General features: G+C 39.1%; 1 protein-coding gene across 1 annotated transcript in view; it reads right to left on the bottom strand.

The window, feature by feature from the left end:
* Positions 1-4,087: 4,087 nt before the first annotated feature.
* TM9SF3 (transmembrane 9 superfamily member 3) overlaps positions 4,088-18,508 on the bottom strand; it is a gene marked incomplete at its 5' end in the record, with an annotated part of 52,390 nt that continues 37,969 nt past the window's right edge. The window contains 6 exon segments of the mRNA XM_082486750.1: positions 4,088-5,343; positions 9,871-9,947; positions 10,057-10,140; positions 10,576-10,722; positions 10,817-10,885; positions 12,483-12,622. Coding sequence (XP_082342876.1) covers positions 5,276-5,343; positions 9,871-9,947; positions 10,057-10,140; positions 10,576-10,722; positions 10,817-10,885; positions 12,483-12,622 — 585 coding nt within the window. The 3' untranslated portion in view covers positions 4,088-5,275.

The following is an 18,508-nucleotide window of genomic DNA, read 5'->3' as shown; positions in this document are numbered from 1 at the left end:
AGTTACTACGGCTCTCAAAACTTTTCAGAAACCAAGTGAAAGCTTGCGACACGCTGCCTTCAGAAAAAAAAAAAAAAAAAAAAAAAAAAAAATCACAGCCTGGTGCCTAACAGTAGCATGCTTGCCTAAACTTGTCATCTTGTCAGACAGAACTACTAGAGACTGGACTTTTTGGGCCAGACCCAGCACAGCATTTCAATTTTATAGGGCTTAAGTCTATGCTTTGGTGAACTGGAATCTATCAAGGTACCTAGTGTGTCATATGGGTAAGCACGTCTCACAATATTAAGAGTTAATTTCTAAGTTAGGACTATTTTGTAATAGAACAGCCCCACCCCCCTAAAATAGGGGTTATGTAAAATTAACTATTTTGTTTATTACACGTAAACTCCCAATTCTAAAAAATGCATGTATTTTCTGGAATGCTGTAGTCATGCGACGCCAGCTGAAGGATAAGTATGAACTTGTATAGTTGTTTTGGAATGCTCCAAGCCCAAGGTCTTGAAGGAGATCTTCCAGCTAGAATGTAAGGAAAGTTCCTATGGGTTTGTTCTCCGTAAGAAAGGACACCTCAGCATGGTAGAACCTCCAGAGATACCCAGCATGTTGCTCTGTATTGCAATACCAGGAGCTGGCAAGAAAATGAACCTATCAACAAGCCAAAAACACTCGTAACAACCAACAGCATCCCCTGGGTTCAGGACAGACGAACCCTTCAGTTTATTGCAAAAGCCTCGCACCGTGGCCAATACTCTGATGGAAACAAAAAGACCGTAACTGGTACGGGGCTGGGGGCAAATGACACCCTGACGGCAAATTTGTCTCCAGAGGCTTGGCTTTGAAACGGGTTACCAGATAAAACAACTTTTTCTTAGCCTCTTCCCAATTGAGTTTCTGCCTTTTAAAGCGTTTCTCTCCAAGAAGTGCTCAAATTTACTGGGAGCCTTACAGATTCATGGGTTTCCCCCTCCTCTCACCCCCCCCTTTTTTTTGTTCCTTAAGACATAACCCAAGAATTGAAGAAAAATTTGAGAACCACATAACTAGTCATAAAAGTACACACTGTAACAGCCCTTTCACCCAACTGGAAAAGCACCTCCGGGATAAAACTGCGAGATGCAAAGAACTACTTGCAGAATTTGCATGCAGACGTCTCCTCAGAAAATTAGAATTTTCTCACTGAAGCTATTTAGCAAAAAGCAAATGTTCTTTGCAAGCCTCATTTCTATACTTCTGCCTTTGGAAAACAAATGGCATCAAAACACTTTTTTTTTTTTTTTTTGTGGAGAAAAGCTGCTCCTGAAGAACGCAAGCCATAAATGCACTGCTTCAAAATTTTAAAAGTGGGGCTTTATTCCAACAGCGGCCCAACAATAGCAGGGGCTTCCGTGACTTCAGTGCTAACCCTGGGAAGAGGTGATGTGTTTTGGGCTGCTGGCTCTCCTCACGGAGCGGCAGCGCCAACGGCCCTTGCAAGACTGCCACTGCCATAGTGCATTTAGCTCGGAAAAATCCAAGGGATCAACCGACGGGACAAGCCGCACAGTTAACACTCGATTCAAGATAAGAGAACCCCACAACTCTAGCTCCAGCCGCTCAGTTCACTTGCCGGCAGTCCACAGGCTGGGTAGGAGGCTTGTTTTTTTCCTAAGCTTTCGCTTTTCGGACACATTCCAGCGGAGAAACTGCTGATGCACTCATAGTTACACAATTTTGCTGTCTTCAGTGAAGCTGTGTACATATACTTCATTGGGCAACTTCGGCTAGATGCCGGTGATGCTGAAGCCAGAGCAAAATGTTGACTTTCTCAATTGTGTTATCTCTGCAGTAATGATAGCGATAAGAATGTGCTATCAATTTTACCTGGTTTTAGCACCAAAAGTGTAAAATTCAACAGTATTAGGTTTTTGTTTGGTTTTAGGTTTTGTTTTTTTCTTGTTTAACCTGGAAATTTTTAAAAGAAATACACCTAGACTATCATACAGAAAACTAATTACGCACCCTTTACACACTTTGGAATGTAGCTCTGGAGAGGAATTAACAGCCACTGTTGCTTTCAAACATTCAGACATCAAAAAGAGAGCACAACGTAACGTTTATTTGCAGTCTCCATTATCTCCAATCCAGCGTTCACCACTTTTCATACCTGAGGTACCAGAGGTGCTTTCTATATGCATTCTGCCTCAACTGAAAAGCTACACAATTGTATTTATCTAAAGCATTTGATCAAGATTGGCTATTGCTACATGACTATTTACTCCATTCTCTGGCCACTGTAGCAGACGTGGGAAGAGCAGCGCTGAGCGGCCAACTGAAGAGTTATCAAAAAAGCTTCAATTCAAGAACCAGAAACTCCTAAGAAACAACCATGGAAAGAGGAGTGTTGGCTGTAAGATCTTTATTTCTTCCAGAAAAAAGGAAGGACTACATCATCTAAGCAGAGAGCTTCTGAATTCTATTAAGCAAGATGGTTCAAGCTATAGCCACAGTTTTTTTTGAGGCAAATTAATAACCTTGCCCCAAACAACAACCATAAAGACAAGCTGTTGAAAACTGGTCACATTTTGTACTCCTTCAGAAACCAAAAGGAAGGGGGAAAAACAAAGCAAGCCCCCACCTTACTCATGTGCTAGGGCAGAAGTATAAAAATGTCAATTATTTAAACACAGTACTTCTCCAGAGGAACGTGCTTGCAGAAACAAAAGCAATGCCTGTGCAGTATCTTTTCAATGTCACTTTAAAAGCTATACAATCCTATCTGGATATGCAAAAGCTAATAATGCCAGAGGATAGAGAAAGCAAGTAGGCAGCCCACCATTCTGTGGCATTAAAGTGTGATTAAATGAAATTCACAAACGGTTTAGTGACATTTCTGATAGACTAATCACATTGCAGTGCTCTAAATAGAGAAACAGACCCATTATCAAAACATTCCCTTTAAAAAACTTGTATCTCGGCGGAGTACTTAATGTATTTATTGTGTGGAGATAATGGCTTCTCACTTCAGATTTAGAAGAACGTGGATGAAAAGAGGGCTTCCCACAGCTGTATGCACTAGCAAGAACTAGTACAAAACCCATTCTCTGCTTTAAGTCTCCATGTTTTGGAAGAAAGGAAAACTAACTGTTGACCCAGTTTATAAGCTCATCTCAAAATCAGCCTGTACTTTAAAAAAAAAAAAAAGAAGGATTATCTTCTATTAAATGGCAGAGTGTTCAGGTACAGACACCGACCATCCACTTGAAGCAAAAATTAATTATTTTCTGACAAGACTGGTTAAAACTGGCCAGGGAAATCAGAGCTGAAAGCTCAAATACTTTTCAGAAGCTACATACAGCAGGATGCATTGCTTCTCACTATTACCCATCAGTTCAGTTTCCCCAACCTCCAGCCCGAAGCACGGTTGTTTCTCATTGTGGCTACTGCATTATCAGTACTTTTTATAGAGAGACAATACAGTGCTAATCAATACAAATACTTTGCTCATTTTTGAAATTCAGGAAGTTGCCTTCTCCGTGGCAGGTGCTCTATTTCAGACAGCCACAGTGATGAAAACATCCCTATGCGGCAGATGCCTAAAAAAACCCCCACAAAATCAAGCCGACCGGCTCTCCAATCCGTCACAAACACATTCAGGATATTTCTAGCTAAATACAGTGCATAATTATCAGTCATCTTAGAAAGACTTAACCTTTATTTGCCCATTTATTTCAGACCGTGCTTACCCCCACTTTTCTCAGTACACTAGCTGGATCACAAAACAGCTTTCTCCACAAACAGTTCAGCCAAGAACCACCTTTTTGGGCTGGTCATCCACTTTGGAGCTGTATTGTACAATACAGTTGTAAGCAAATTCTAAATTCAAAGCATGGGGTTTTGGTATTTGAAAACCACACTAACATGGTATAACAAAACTGGCATTCAGCAGTATTGCCTTTTCAAACGTTTTCAACTGCAAACTCATCTATTTTCACAATCGGAACATTTTTTTGTCTGAAAAGTTTATTTTTGTTTTCTGAACACTCTAAAGCAACTGTGCTTTTGATGTTACACAAGTGTCCAGATAGGATTAACAAAAATTAAAATGTTCTAAATTACAAATTTAATTCCTGTAGGAGCTTGAGAAAGGAGATAGAACAGAAAAGCATGACATACACACATTGTGAAGAAACCCCAACTTTTCATGCAATGGCAGGCAAGATGTAAAAAGCCACCCAAATTCACACATTTTTACACCGAATCATCAGAAAAGTACTCTGTAGTAAATCTGTACATCCAAATACATTTGGGATCTACACCTAAGTTACATTATTTAATGTTATATACACTTATTACCCCTTGTATAATGTCTAAAGGAAAATCTTCATTCAAACCCAAACCAAAAAAAAAAAAAAATAATGCAAGTCTAACTTGGAAAAAAGGAGGATCACTTTAGACATTCAGTTAAAATGTTGGTTTTGTTTTAATCTAGACCTCAAAGTGTTTATTAAAAAACAAACAATCCTCTTCATTTAACATTTTGCTTTCTAACTGTACAGTAAATTGCATTGCAGAGAACGAATCCCGTCTTCAAACTGTATTTTCTTTGGATGGATTTAAGATGTAGCTGGATATTACTTTAAAGATAAATAAAGGGAAGTTGGTCCAACTAGAACAATAGCTGATATATTACATGCATATGGGTTTTTTATATATTTTTAAATTATTTTTTAAACAAATTAATGTAGGGTATAGTTGATATTGCAAATAAACCGAAAAGCACCTGGAGTCAAAATATAAAACATACCTCCTATCCTGGCAATGGCAGTAAAAATCAGAAGAGTAATCTTTCTGGAACGGCATTTTTACATAATTTAGAAATGTTAAGTACCAGGAAGACTACTAATCAAGTAGTTTTAGCAGCCAAGTTTCCCTCTTTTTATTGAATGGAACAAATGCTTTAAATAAACTGTTTGTCCTCTTCACTGAAGAGAGCTAGTCTATTCATCTTTAATGAGCTAGGTTTTGTTTTTGTTTTTGTTTTTTTTTGGGAAGATTAGCCACGTACTGTAGTAATGCCTACTGCATATAATCCAAGCATTTGCTGTGAACAGTTGGAGAAAGCAGTCAGTAAGAACCTAGGATCAATGAAATAGATGTTACTTTAAGCCATCCACAAAATGGAGACCCATATAGTGCCCAGTGTTAAAACCCAAATCTCTTCTCGCGCTTTTTGTTGTGCAAGTTCATCCCCACGAAAACAGGAGCTGATCCATAGTTCAATTTTCTTATTTCCTTAGTCAATTTTCACATTAGTGTAGATTTTACGAACAAAGGCACTTGTTCCCATGTAACCAATAGCTCCTGCAAAATAAACCGAAAATATTGAGTATGTTAGAGCTGATCATCAAAATAAGCCAGCTATATAAAACACACGCACTTAAACAGAGGAAGTCACGTAAAGCATGCACTCCGCACACAGAAAATTACCTGCAACACTTGTTCTCAAACTTTAATTATCCATGCTCCCAGTGAACGTCTGGCAAGAACTCCCCTCATCTAGCAATCTAAATCCATTAAGCCATCTTACCAAGAGGCCATGCTCACTTGGCCTCGATAAATATAGCAGCCCCCCTACTGCTGCCAATAACCGGGTCCCTTTTTCTGAACAGAGGGTAAAAAACACACAATCACCCACTCTGCAGGGAAGGTGGATGGGAGGGCGGGTTTTTATTATAAGTTACATGCCTTCTGGATGAGTGTTTTATTGGCAGATGGCTTTTTCCTTCCCACAAGGCACAAATAATAATAGAACCCCATCCCAGGAGTCTTAAACTCCAAGGAGGTCTTTACAAAGAGATTAAACTAGTAGCAGTTAGTAGTTAAAGGAAATTGCAACCTGTGGTTTTCAAATTAGTAAGAGTCATGAGCAGAGTATGCATTGTCACAGCAGTAATAAAAGAACAGGTCACTGCGTTTTTGATAGGGGCAACAGTTTATGCTAAACCCAAAATACTGCTGAACTAAGAACACCTAGAAAAATGAAAGAAATGCACTGGACCAAGACTTCTTCCGAAAAGGAGATTCAGCGACCTACCTGGTCAAACCCAGAACCTCAGGTTTGCCAGGCTCAGTAAATACTGTTGCCTTAGGAAATCCACAGGGAATACCCCAGTGCTTCTTCTTAATCTCTTCCAAGCAAAATGAAAGTAAATCAGCCTTGTGGAAGTCAGTTTGGCTAACTCTCGGGTTAGAAGTGAATTTGAAAAATCAAGCAAGAATTAGAGGGAACTGCTGACAGACTGCCAGAACAACACATCATAAAAGACGGGAAGAAAAGGATAGAGAAGTGAGGGCCTATAACTCAGTACAGATAAGAGAACTCCTAACATCAAACACTTGGATGCTCAGTAAAGAATGGACTCTAAACAGATATTTTTGCTTCCCTGAAGCAATAAAGAAAAGCCCAGAACATGAAACAACATTTTCAGTGATCTGGGATGCACCAGACTTGCATAAGATGTGTTAAATACAAAAGCCTAACCAATGCTAAAAAATTTCTGCCAAAACTTCATCCTTCAATAAAAACATAAATATTTTTTTGCTTTTAGAAATGAAGGTGATACAGATCTGCAGCTAGCATTGCTGACCTGGAGAATTCTTTACATCCTGGGGACTGCTCAGATAATTTGTCAGGTCAGCCATTAAACTCACACAGAATTTTGGGCTTTCAGGGGTCTGAATAGCAACATTTATACCTAATCAGGAAATCTGCACCAGGCAAACCTGATGCATTGTTCCGATGCTATCAGAGTAGTAAAGAGCCAGTAGAGTCAGCCTATGTTGCATAGCATATCAAGCTATATAAATATCATGCCAACCATCCCACTGGCCAGCAAACGAGGGATTTGTATTGCTAACTTGGAGAGCTGGATTAAAACAAATGCAGCACACACAAGATCAGGTTGCTGCTTGCAAGCGTTAAGTGTGCTGCGGACACAGCAGAGAGGACTGGCCATTCAAGCAGAGACCAGTACAGCCTTCCACCAGACCCAAGCATGGGCTGTTCAGAGGAGGTGATGTGAGCTTGGAGTCATACAGGAGGACACACAGATTCTTCTGTAGCCTGTTAAGAAACTCATCGCCTGTCTTATGCAGTAAACGAACAAAATAATGGCTGTGGACTCCTGTTTTTAAGACTCATCATGTTTGCCTGTTAAAGCAGACACTGCCAATAGATCCAATGCCCATTTTAGTTGCTAAACTCAGATACATTCCAGAACTTGTTCTTTGAGGGTTTCTCTGGCAATGTGATGCCAGATATCACTGAGATTTGGGAGAACAAAGCACTAATTGTGTTTCATTTGGGATCTAGAGAATGTGTGCATGAGATGGAAGTGAGGGGGAGGAGGAGAGAGTAGCAGTCACATGAGACCACAAGCTCTCAACCCTATAAACAAATCATAACCTATTCTGAATCACAGGAGCCTTACCCATGAAGGCCACTAATGGCCAATACCCAAGGCAGGGGTTAAGCCTCAAGGCTACTTCACAGCCATTGAATAAAACATGGGGCGGGGAGGGGGAAACCCTAGACAATGACAACTAAAGAATGTCCTCCTGAAACAAATGCAGGACAGTTGGCTCATTTGAATAAAAAATCCATAGTAAAGGGAATGATTTTATTTATTTATTATAAAAAACATCTGATAAGGTGTTTAACTTGGTTATGGCCTATATAGGTTTAGCAGAAATAGATTGCAAGGATGTTTCAGCAGAACACAGCTTTTAAATAAACAAAAATCCAAACAGTGAGGAAGAGCAACCACAAAACAGAAAAAGATTTAATTCCCATCTATATCTTCAAACCAATTAACACGTACTACAGTTGTGACTTTGTAAGCACAGATTTTTTTTTTAAAAAGCCCTTCAATCACAGCATTTATCTGGATGCTGAAGTGTAGTATTGCAAGAGGCCTTTCTTTACTACCCAGCCCCTAAACCATCCACTGAGTTGGGGAATAAGTTTTATTCTTTTCTGTCACTAAGAAGGAAGCACGAGGAGCTCAAAAGGTTTGGAAGTTCTCATGGGCTCCCTACTGTCCAGTCCCAGAACTTAAATGCTCTGCAGAGGGCAGCAGACTTTGTGGATCAAAGCGTCCCACCACATGTGGGATTTGAGTTCACCAGGCATTGTTAGGGGCACTAAAACCAGAGATGGATGATACAAGCCTACAGAGAGTTTCCCTGTGGCTGCCTTGGATCCTAACTAGTTCGTCTCATATCCAACTGTGTGATCCTGAACACGCCCATTCGTGTGAGCCTCCAAAGCACAGCTCTACACACTTTTCACTGGAGACGTACAGTCAGTAGCACGCACACTGCACAATTCTCTAACACAAATGTCTTTGTTAGACCTCAATGGCAGCAAGTTCCCTAGACAAATGCTTTTTGACAGGGTTGGTTTTTTTTTTGCTTCCCTCCACATGCTGGAAATGGGAGTTCTTAGTAAAAAGGAATCTCACAGCTTCTCTTCCAGCACACTTAAAAAGACAAAAAGAAATTTCAATAGAGCTGTGGAAATAAAGTTTAATGTGTTAAAGTATTTTCTGATTTTGAGTAAATTTGGATTTTACTCTAATATTCCATCAAGTAGTGTCCTACCATGACAAGAAAACATTTGACAATCTTCCTTTTCCACGTTTAAAAAAACATTTTAATTACAAAAACTGGTGGGCAAGCTTGGCTTCTGCATCATAGACATTTTAATCAATACCAGCCTGAGCACTTTAAAAAGAAAAGATTAGAGCTGAAAGTATAAGCCTATTAAAGAAAAAAATGGCTGCAAGACTACCAGAACAGCGGGGAAGTCTTGTAATGTGCCAAGAACCTGATGAAGCAAGATTAGATTGTATGAGCGAAAAGGGGAACAGGTACTCAGCAGTTAAAGAGATGAGTTCCCTCGCCTTTTTATAAAGCATTGTGAAATTACCCACCCTCTTGTAATATCAAGAAATGTATACTTTACAGAAAGTAAGTTCCTGTAAGACATCATGTGTCTCAAATATCTAACTCAAAGAAATACTTCCATGAGAATCTATAGGACTATTCATTCACTACTAAGAAGGAAAGTATTAAATAAGGATCACACATAAAAAGCAAACAACATCATAGGAAAGTGCAAAAGAACCAAGTAGCGCTTTCTGAAAGTCATACAGAAAAGGACAAAAATAGAGCTAACAGATGAACAAGTATATTTGACTTTATCAGATTACCTCCATGCTGAGAACGCTTCTCTTCTAAACATCTGCCCAAACAGTATCTTAAGAAGCAACGAAATCCAGCTGCACACATGAGTATTTACCTCTCTCTCCCTGTGAATATTCCAGTACTTACTTCTCAAATGCTACCCTGAAGTGTCAGTCCTTTCTGTTCTGGTCACCCTCACATATACATGCCACAAGATACAGACGGTAGTGTCATCAGTATTGCAATACCATTGATGCCTCAATGGGTGTACCTAGCTCCTTGTCTTGGAGCAACAGTAAAAACTCCGAAACAAAATGCTAGCATGGACCCCACTTAATTTGGAATTTATTTCACAGAATTTCTTGCCAAATATTGAGTCTTTCAAGCTTGCACTGAGGGTGAAATTCTCTGCACAGTTCATAAATTATCTTCCTATCAAAAGACGTAATCCACAGAAATCTCCTATATTAGGTAGGAAACAAGCATAAGCAGAGAAATCTAAGATTCTTTTTAAAGACTGTAAGCTTTTTTGAGCACATGTTGCAGACATACACACTCCACCACCAAAACGACAGAGTTAAAATCTGAAACATGACAGTCTCAAAATTCTGATAGAAAGCTGTCAATATATTTGAAACTTACCACACATTATTCCCAAAGCTGTGCTAAATACTGCCATATAACCAAAGTAAAATGATGTTTGAAACAAGCCATACATCCTGAAAAAGAAAGATAGGAATTTATGCTAGGTATTTTCCCCAGTTTTTCTCAACAAACTTATTTGGCTATATAGTAATCTGTTATTCAAGCAAGAAATCTACCACTTACTTTGTCTTGAAAAAGTAGTAGTAAAAGGAGTACATGTAAACATAAATCGCAGTTGAAGCCGCAGACAGAAAGCTTGTCCATTGCCTGAAAGTAAACACACATGCCCATCACATATCTAATCAAAAGGCTTCCCAAGAAGATGCAACAATGCGCTAAAACCTCATTTGAAAATAAAGTGTGCTGGTTCTACACACTTATTTTAACAATTATCTACACATTGTCTGCTATAAGTGACAAAAGCTTCTACAGCAACAGCTACCACTGAGACCAGGTGATGATCCTTCTTCATATTCCTGTGTGCCTTGGCATATTTTTTTTTTTATACTTACATACATGCACACACAGATGCACATACACACAGAAAGCTCCTGTACAGAAAGGATCCAAGAACTGCTTTTATTCTCTACAGCTAAAATCTGGACATAGGACACTTTGAAAAGACCCATCTAGACTGAAGAACATTACATTTCTATAAAACTCTCACAATCTGGTTAACTATGCAGATAATGCAATACTTACCACCTGTAATCCTCTGCGTTTAGCAGGAAATACGTACAAACAATAGTCACACAAACTGTCACAATGCAGAGGATAACCAGAACCAACATCATAAAGCCATAAACATAGTAGATCTTGTAAGCCCAGAATGAAGTAAAAATGAAATACCTGAAAAGAGCAAATAGAATATGCAGGTGATATTGTAATTGAACTTAGATTTTTATAATTTTTAATTAATTCCCCAAATAGCTGACATACTCACATTTCAATAAAAATTGATCCAAAAGGGAGGATTCCACCTAAGCAAACAATAACAGCTGGTTCCATGAACCTGAAAGATATTAAGATTAGTGTAGGGACAATTTTAATCTTTCATTTGCAAACATATTAAGACATATAACCAGATAATTAAGATAGCACAGAGAATTATTTAAAAGGCATGCTAACAAGAACATTTCTGTCTCATACTAGCCTATTAGAAAGAAGATTCCCCCAAGATGTCATGTGTATGGAAAGGAGGAGGAGTTCATTCTTCGGGAAAGCTGAAACAAAACATAAGCCTCATGCCTACCACCTACGGGCAAAAGGTTAGGCATCTAACCAGCCTTGAAGGCTACAGAAAGAATCTCTCTTGCCTAAAAAGGGCCTTAAGCAATCAAGCCCCATTACATCCGCTAGCTTTGAATGAAGGCAGCAAAAACTCAAAGCTGTCGATGGCTTCAAATAAAGCAAAAAATGCAAAGAAAATTTTGCAGGGTAATAGTTATAAAATTAAGAACCAGTGTTTATTTTTAATGCTATACTGAGTCGCAAGCCTATGGCCAAAAACAAATGCTCAGCTACCTGTAAGTGACAGTATCATCTACTAAAGGTGACCTCTGTGTAGTACTTGTGATGATGCTGAATCTAGCTAGTAACCAGTGATTTAATTTGCAGCTTCTTTTATTATTTATAGGGAGACTTGTCTAAGTTGACGGTGTGCAATTTCATCATCTTCAACAGAAGTATCTTATTTCTTTTTATCTGTCAGGCTGATCCAAAAAAATTAATCAGATTCCCAAGATACAGGTCACAATATAAATCAAATCCTAGCATCTGAGCTGCACAACCCGGCACTAACAAGAGACTAAGTGTGCCACACTTCCTAGATATCGCGAGTGTACACGTTTCAGTGCCCCCTTCAACTTTGTCTGTTCCATTCCTCTGAACAGGGAAAGCAAGAAAAATTTATTAAAAAATCCTCTGAGGATATTTTCATTTCCATAGCTTGCTGCTTCCATCTCCGAATTAAATGAAAAGGAAAAAGTGACTGCATTCGTGATTTTCCAAAAACCCAAGTCTACTTTTTGAGACTAGGCACCCACCCCTTTATATTCACTTGAAAAATAATAAAGGCTTATTCGCAATTCAAACAGTACACCTGGAGTATTTTAGGCTCTGTGCCGTCAACAAAAGTGCAGAATTGGGAACAGCATTGCAAACCTCTCCCCACCATCACCCTGCAAATATGACTCAGCTTGTACATGGAGACCATTAAACAGAACAGTTCTGCCTCCAAGGCACATGCAATCCTAAATCTGTTAGAGGCATTAACTAAAGCAAAAAGGTTTTAGTTTCAAGATACCCATACAAGAACTGGGTTGGGACCATCCTTTTTACAGAAGAGGCTGAAGAGCATTTCAGGCCAAATGTGCATCAGTGATCCAGGACCGTAAAATTTGCTACAACTACTAACCATTAACTGCACTTGGTGTTTTTATTCAACAGAAAAATCATATTAAGGAAGTGTCAGTAGAGGTGGTGTTCTAGACACAACTCAATTTAAGTAACGAATTTATTCTAGAAAAACTTTTAATGTTCACATCTGAAAAGTCATTTTAAATTTACTGAAGTGAATACATCTAGTTAACATGCATGCTTGTCTTTACCATTTTTTCTCTGGTATGGGACGAGGCACTGCATTGACACGACATGGAAAATTAGGCTGTCCTGACAGATTTCGGCCAAGAATCGTACCAACGAGATTCAATGGAAGAATGACAAAGAAACAAATGCAGCACACTGCCACCTGTAAACAAAAAATAAAATAATAATTAAAAAAACGGGTATAAGATGACAAAAGAAGATCACCAACCCACTCTGTATATATTAGTCCTTAGTAGTTGTTGCTGCAGAATCATACTCCTAGTTATGAAGCATTAGTCGATATACATCTATTTTATCAAACAGAGTATTTTTTCCTGAGAAACTTCTTAATAAACATTATTAAGTATGTTTTCTTGCATCAAGAGAACAGAACCATGACAGATTTTTTTACTGTTTTCATCTAATCATTATACTCAATACATTGCAAAGGAATGACATGGAAATCTTCATGGTACTTCATCACAGAAAACTTTGTCAGCTTCTCAAACTTTTGCAGAGTACGCTATCCCTGGGAGTTAACATCTAGCAGGTAGGCAGCTGCATACAAACCTACAACTGCTGGGTGCAAAATTTTTAATCTAATCCAAAAAAGAAACCTGAACAAGAATTGCAAAGCCATGCCAGAATGCTGCCAATCAAAATTTCCGATTCCATTTTTTCCACTATCCACCAACCAGGTAATTAAGAACAGACTGTCAAAGACACAAGTATGCACAAAGACACTGGTATAAGCAGGTACACAATTTAGAAGCATAATGACCCTACCTACATATAGAGGTTAGGTTTACACACAATGCAGCAAAGTCAAGCCAATGTTCCAGCTCTTTCCAATGGAACAGCCTCTCTAAAATTTTACCATGAATCATCTTTTTTCCAGTATACCTATGTAGCTCTACTTTTGCTCTTCCTTGAAGGCAACATATTTTTATCTTCTAAAACAGGAAAATTTGAAGTGTTCAGCAAGGCATTCTCTACTCATAACTCTTCAGCACAAAATGAATTAGCATTAATCAGTTTGTTGACTTCTTGATATTGATAACTAAAGACAGAACAGTTGCCTGTAATGCAATAACCATAGTTCTGAATATTGACCCTGCGACATTCTCTATGCAAACATATGAAAATACTGCCCTTTAAAAGCACTATTGCCTGAGGCTCTGTGTACACCCTGGTGCCTCCTGAGAGAAGAAGCTATATTCCTCTTTGACTCCATCAGGACACAAAGTTCATGGCAGCAGATTAATCCAAAACAATGGAGGGAGGACCAGGTCTAAGAGCCACACACTGACTTCTTTAAGAAGCAGTTACTCTAGGATAAATAAAGGCTGTTCACTTATGTTATACCTACAGAAATCTACTGCAAGCAGCTGAAAAGCAAGAACCACTGGGCTTCATGAGACAAGGAGCTGAGCTACATTAGCTTCATACAAACTTCGCATGAAGCCAATCACACCAGTTTAAAACAACATCTGACAAAAGTCAGTGGGTTATTCCTCTGTTACTGGCTTGCTTATCATTACTAGCCTGGGCTACATATGCATGGAAAACATTGCCGGGGGTTTGATGGAGCAAGCCTTCATGCTTCACAGAAGGGTACACCAAACAGGTGGTCAACAAGCAAAAGCACTATCCAAACTGCTCTGTATATCTTTGAGGAGAGGTTATTAAAGAATTACATCATGAGCCACTAAAATATGACGCTTCAGTGGTAAACAAGGAAAAGCTAAGTAGTATTTATACTTGCCATTAACAAAACAGATTTTACACAATTAATACATCTTTAGTATCTCCTTTATATTCTTCTGTTACTGGAAAAAAACACAGGTAATCAAGCATAGTGTCTTAGGTAGGACACTGAGGTTGCCTAAGAATAAATTACAGGAGAAGTATACAACTCACTCACTTAATGGATGCAGGATCTGCATCTTGAAAATTGCTCAGTCTAAAAGAATGAGCAGATGAGAATTTTCAGAGAAAAATGTCAAAAAAGTATCAGAAACAAAGAAGAACATCTTGAGTCCTACATTTACTAAAATCCTGACCAAAAAGTCCCAGTTCCTTTGAAGTGCAGTGGGTAGAAGAGACATTCAAGAATGAAGGCCTGGACAGGATCCAAAGGATTTCTGAGCCGACCATACTGAAACCATTGGCAATAAGAGCTTGCTCAGCTTCCTGCCTGGCAAGGACCTTCAGCTGCGTCGGGTGGCCCCTGTCCATGGCATTCCCTGGCGCTCCAGCAGGTAGGTTTCAAACCCGGCGGCAGCAGGAAGCTCAGACACAGGCAGCATGGAAGGGCACCTGTACGGCTCAACCAGCCACAACTGCACAACAGTGCAGTTATCAAGGTGTCTGTAGCTTCGTTTCTCGATTTCAGAAATTACCCCTGATTGGAGACAGTGGTAGAAAGTGAATCCACTGCTTTACTACAGAAAGAAACTGTCCAGGAAGAGCCTTGGGTTCCAAGCTCACCTGGAACAAAACTTCGTAGGTTGTAACTGTCCATCTTGCAAAACCCATCTACCATAGGCAATCCACACTGAAAGAATATAACCTCAGAGATGGAACCAAGCAAGAACCATCCAGGTCTAATTACTGATGAGCTGGCAAACTCATCAGAAACTCAAAAGATAAAGAAAGGCAGTGATAGCATCTCATTCTAGTAACGCCAACTGCAGAGCTCAATGGCTTCAAATCAGGTGGGCAAGGAGTAGGCCCAACTTGCTCCCACAGGGCACGGCTGTTGCATGGTCCGGGATACTGACTCAGCAGCAGCTTTGAAATCCAAAATGTTTATCTGCATAAAACGAGCTGAGACAGACCAAGGTTCTGTCTCAGTAATGGCTTCAGTAAGTACTGCCAACCTGTCCCCAGTATGCTTATAATTGGCATCCATCAGAAAACCTGAGTGCTTGTGGTTTCATTATCAGATCAGTCAAAGCACGACTGATAATGGTGTAACATTCTATCAACCATTTGGCTGAAAAATGAACTGATTTCAGACAGAACAGCTAGCATCCTCAGTGAAACCTAGTAAGCAGCATTAGGTAAAGTCAGTGTTTTGTTAAACAATGAACTGCCTGTCGTAATGCTATGCTATGTTCTGAGGACAGCTGGAACTGAAGTGCATTTTCCTGGCGCCATTCAGGAGTCTAAAAATTATCTGAGATGATTTTGCAGTGCAAAGGAGGGCCAACTAAGCGAGCAAGCAGAGACCATAGCGCAGGCTCAGGAATGTCTCCTACTCCCACCTGTCTCTGCTAAGCTGTCCAAGCTGATCAAAATGTGAATCTTCTGTCTTCTGAGATAACTCCACCTTGGTGTCAGCAACCTGCTGTTCTTAGTAGGTTGACCAATGCAACCAGTGCCAGTTACAACCAACACAATCTGTGCTGACCTCAGTAACATCTTTTTTTCTTGCTTTCAACTCTGTCTGACTCCAAGGTAGTTGACCTGCTCAGACTGATGCTTGCTGAAAATTACTTTCTTCATTCTTGGCAGTAATAGTCTTATCTAGATGCGAGAGATGACTGGAAACAACTGGCTTTTCTAGCTTCTGAGTTTTCAGACGTGTTCCTCTTTATTTCAGATCTGAGGTGAAGACACTGCTCCCTCCCAAACTGAACAGGTACCGCCTGTTGCCACAGATGGCAAGGGCAGCGATGATGCAGCCTGGTCAATGCCAAAATCTAGAGTTTAAATCCAAACTGAAGCAAACACAGGGCACTAGGGTACACAAATGTCTTAACTGAAAAAGGAGAGGAAGTTATGAGACTTCTGCCTCAAAAGGTTTTGGAGAATGAGATTACAAAGGCAAAAGCAGCTCAGGCACTTACTGGCCTCGATTTCACCATCACAAATGGTAAGAGGAAATGAAGGCAGGACCAACACACATACACGGTCTGCACTCCCGCAGAACCACCCCTTACAGAGGTCACTGCTAACATACTCAAAACACCAAACCCCCAATAACAGCTGTTGCATGACAGGCAGAGATAAGAAGGTTAGGCCTTAGTGAGCCTTTTAAGAAAAGCATCGCTGTAACATCAGCCAAATTAAGAGAACAGTTTTAACTACCACTTCAGAAACACAAATTATGCAAACAGGCCAAACTATTACATCTACAAACCCAGTTTTCCATCAAGCAAACAAGCATAATTCTCCATAATCCATACTACTGAAGACAAATTACATGAGCTTTTCTACTAAGCTAGTACATTAAAACATACCTATTTCATTTTAACTGTTGCATTTTTGTTGCACAAAATACCTTATTTATACACAACCATCTGATATAGTTTGTGGGTTTTAGTTGCAATAGAAAAGATCGTACACCTCACCAAGCCTGCATTCTTTCTAATCCCTTTTTGTTTTGTTTTGATGGGGAAAGACTATTCTACTGCCCTTGACTGAACATGCAGGATTCAGTTTTCCTTATTTGAAAGGAAACATTGTCAACAGGAATATAATTTATGTTCTAGTGCCATGTGTTTCATATTTTCTGACAACTGTAGATTAAACTTCATTCAAAGGTGATAATTAAAATTTTTATGAGCATATCTAATATTAAACAGCTACTGGCAGGTTATGGTGCCTTGACTGCTTAATGCACAAGGGAGAAAAGCAATAAAAATTAACTGTCAAAGCAGCAGCTTGATCTTTCCTGTCAGATACCAAACTGCACTCTCAGTCATGAGACTCTCCCTCATACAGAGGTTACTGAATCTGTACAGTGGAGCAGCTTTCTGCACATCATCTGCCCAAACATTATACAGAATAAGAATAGAAGGCTTCAAAATAAAGCATTGTTAATTTTATTACAACTAAGTTGTTAATCTAGGGTGCTGCTTTAGGTAATAAATTGAACTGTTGAAAATTCAGGCAGAACCATTAAGCTGTGTCTATTTTCAGCAAAAATTAGTTTTCTGACCAAGGGTTCTACAGTCATTCAAGCAATCTGAGGAAGCACCCTGTTGAATGTATATAATTAGATTTTTTTCTATTTTTAGCCAGGTGTATTTCCTTATCTGGCTCAAGGCATGAAAATCTTTGGCGATACCAGGTCCTCCCTTTTCAGCAGCACACAATACTCATATCATTGTAAAGCTGCCAGGGACGGCTGCAGCCTGGATTAAGCTATCTGTTGGAGAGAACACTTTTTTTTCCTAGTTTAAACAAGGTATAAAAGACGCAAACACTAGGATCTCAATCCCAAGAGAAATTCAGTGTGTGTAACCTTATTTAATTAAATCATTAAAAATGCATACTGGAAACATTAGCCACACAGGAACCTACTGCTCAAACACAACAAAAATGGTACATCTTAAACAGTTTAATAGAAGCTGCATGGATTCTGCAGTCAGAATATTACATTAGTCATAGCAGCCTTAATGGAAATCTTTAAATTATGTATCACACACAGAACAATGTAAGCAGTCACAACTTATGAAATGCCAAAATTAAGATAGTCCCTTCAAATTCAATCATGCTGTACTCTCTGGAAATTCCGCATTACTTACAAGTATTTCTGCATAGAACTACCACCATACTCCTCATAGGCATATGGAGAGGTCACTTCATTTGCCATTATTTTAAATGGTTTTGAATTGTTCCATGCTCTATGTACTTCAAACACAGCAAAATAGAAAAATGATTGATAAATACACTGAAAAGACTGACAAAAATCAAGAGAAGGTAAGTCAAGGTGTACAACACTTTCAGAGGAGCTCTACGTTCACCAGTAACAGGATATAATAAATAAAACACCCCTAAAAAAATCAAATTTGGGCTTCAAAAGAAGAAAGACTTGAACAGTACCCACTGCATTTCTATAAAGGTGAAGAGATGAGAGAAAAGATCCAGAATTTCATATCTCCTTCATATGCTTAAGGAGTTGAAAGCTTTGAACCATTAAGTTTTAAAAAGCTCTCATAATTGAATAAAATCTGTCTCGTTCTTTATTGCATTTTGAAGGGCAGCTGAAAGATATCCCAGGGAAGAGACTAAGCCTTTGGTCAGTGTCATGGTGTAT

This window comes from Vanellus vanellus (genome assembly GCF_965231255.1).
Source record: "Vanellus vanellus genome assembly, chromosome: 7".
Taxonomy (NCBI): Eukaryota; Metazoa; Chordata; class Aves; order Charadriiformes; family Charadriidae; genus Vanellus; species Vanellus vanellus.
Note: the sequence above shows the minus strand (reverse complement) of the source record. Positions and strands in the feature narration are given on the sequence as shown.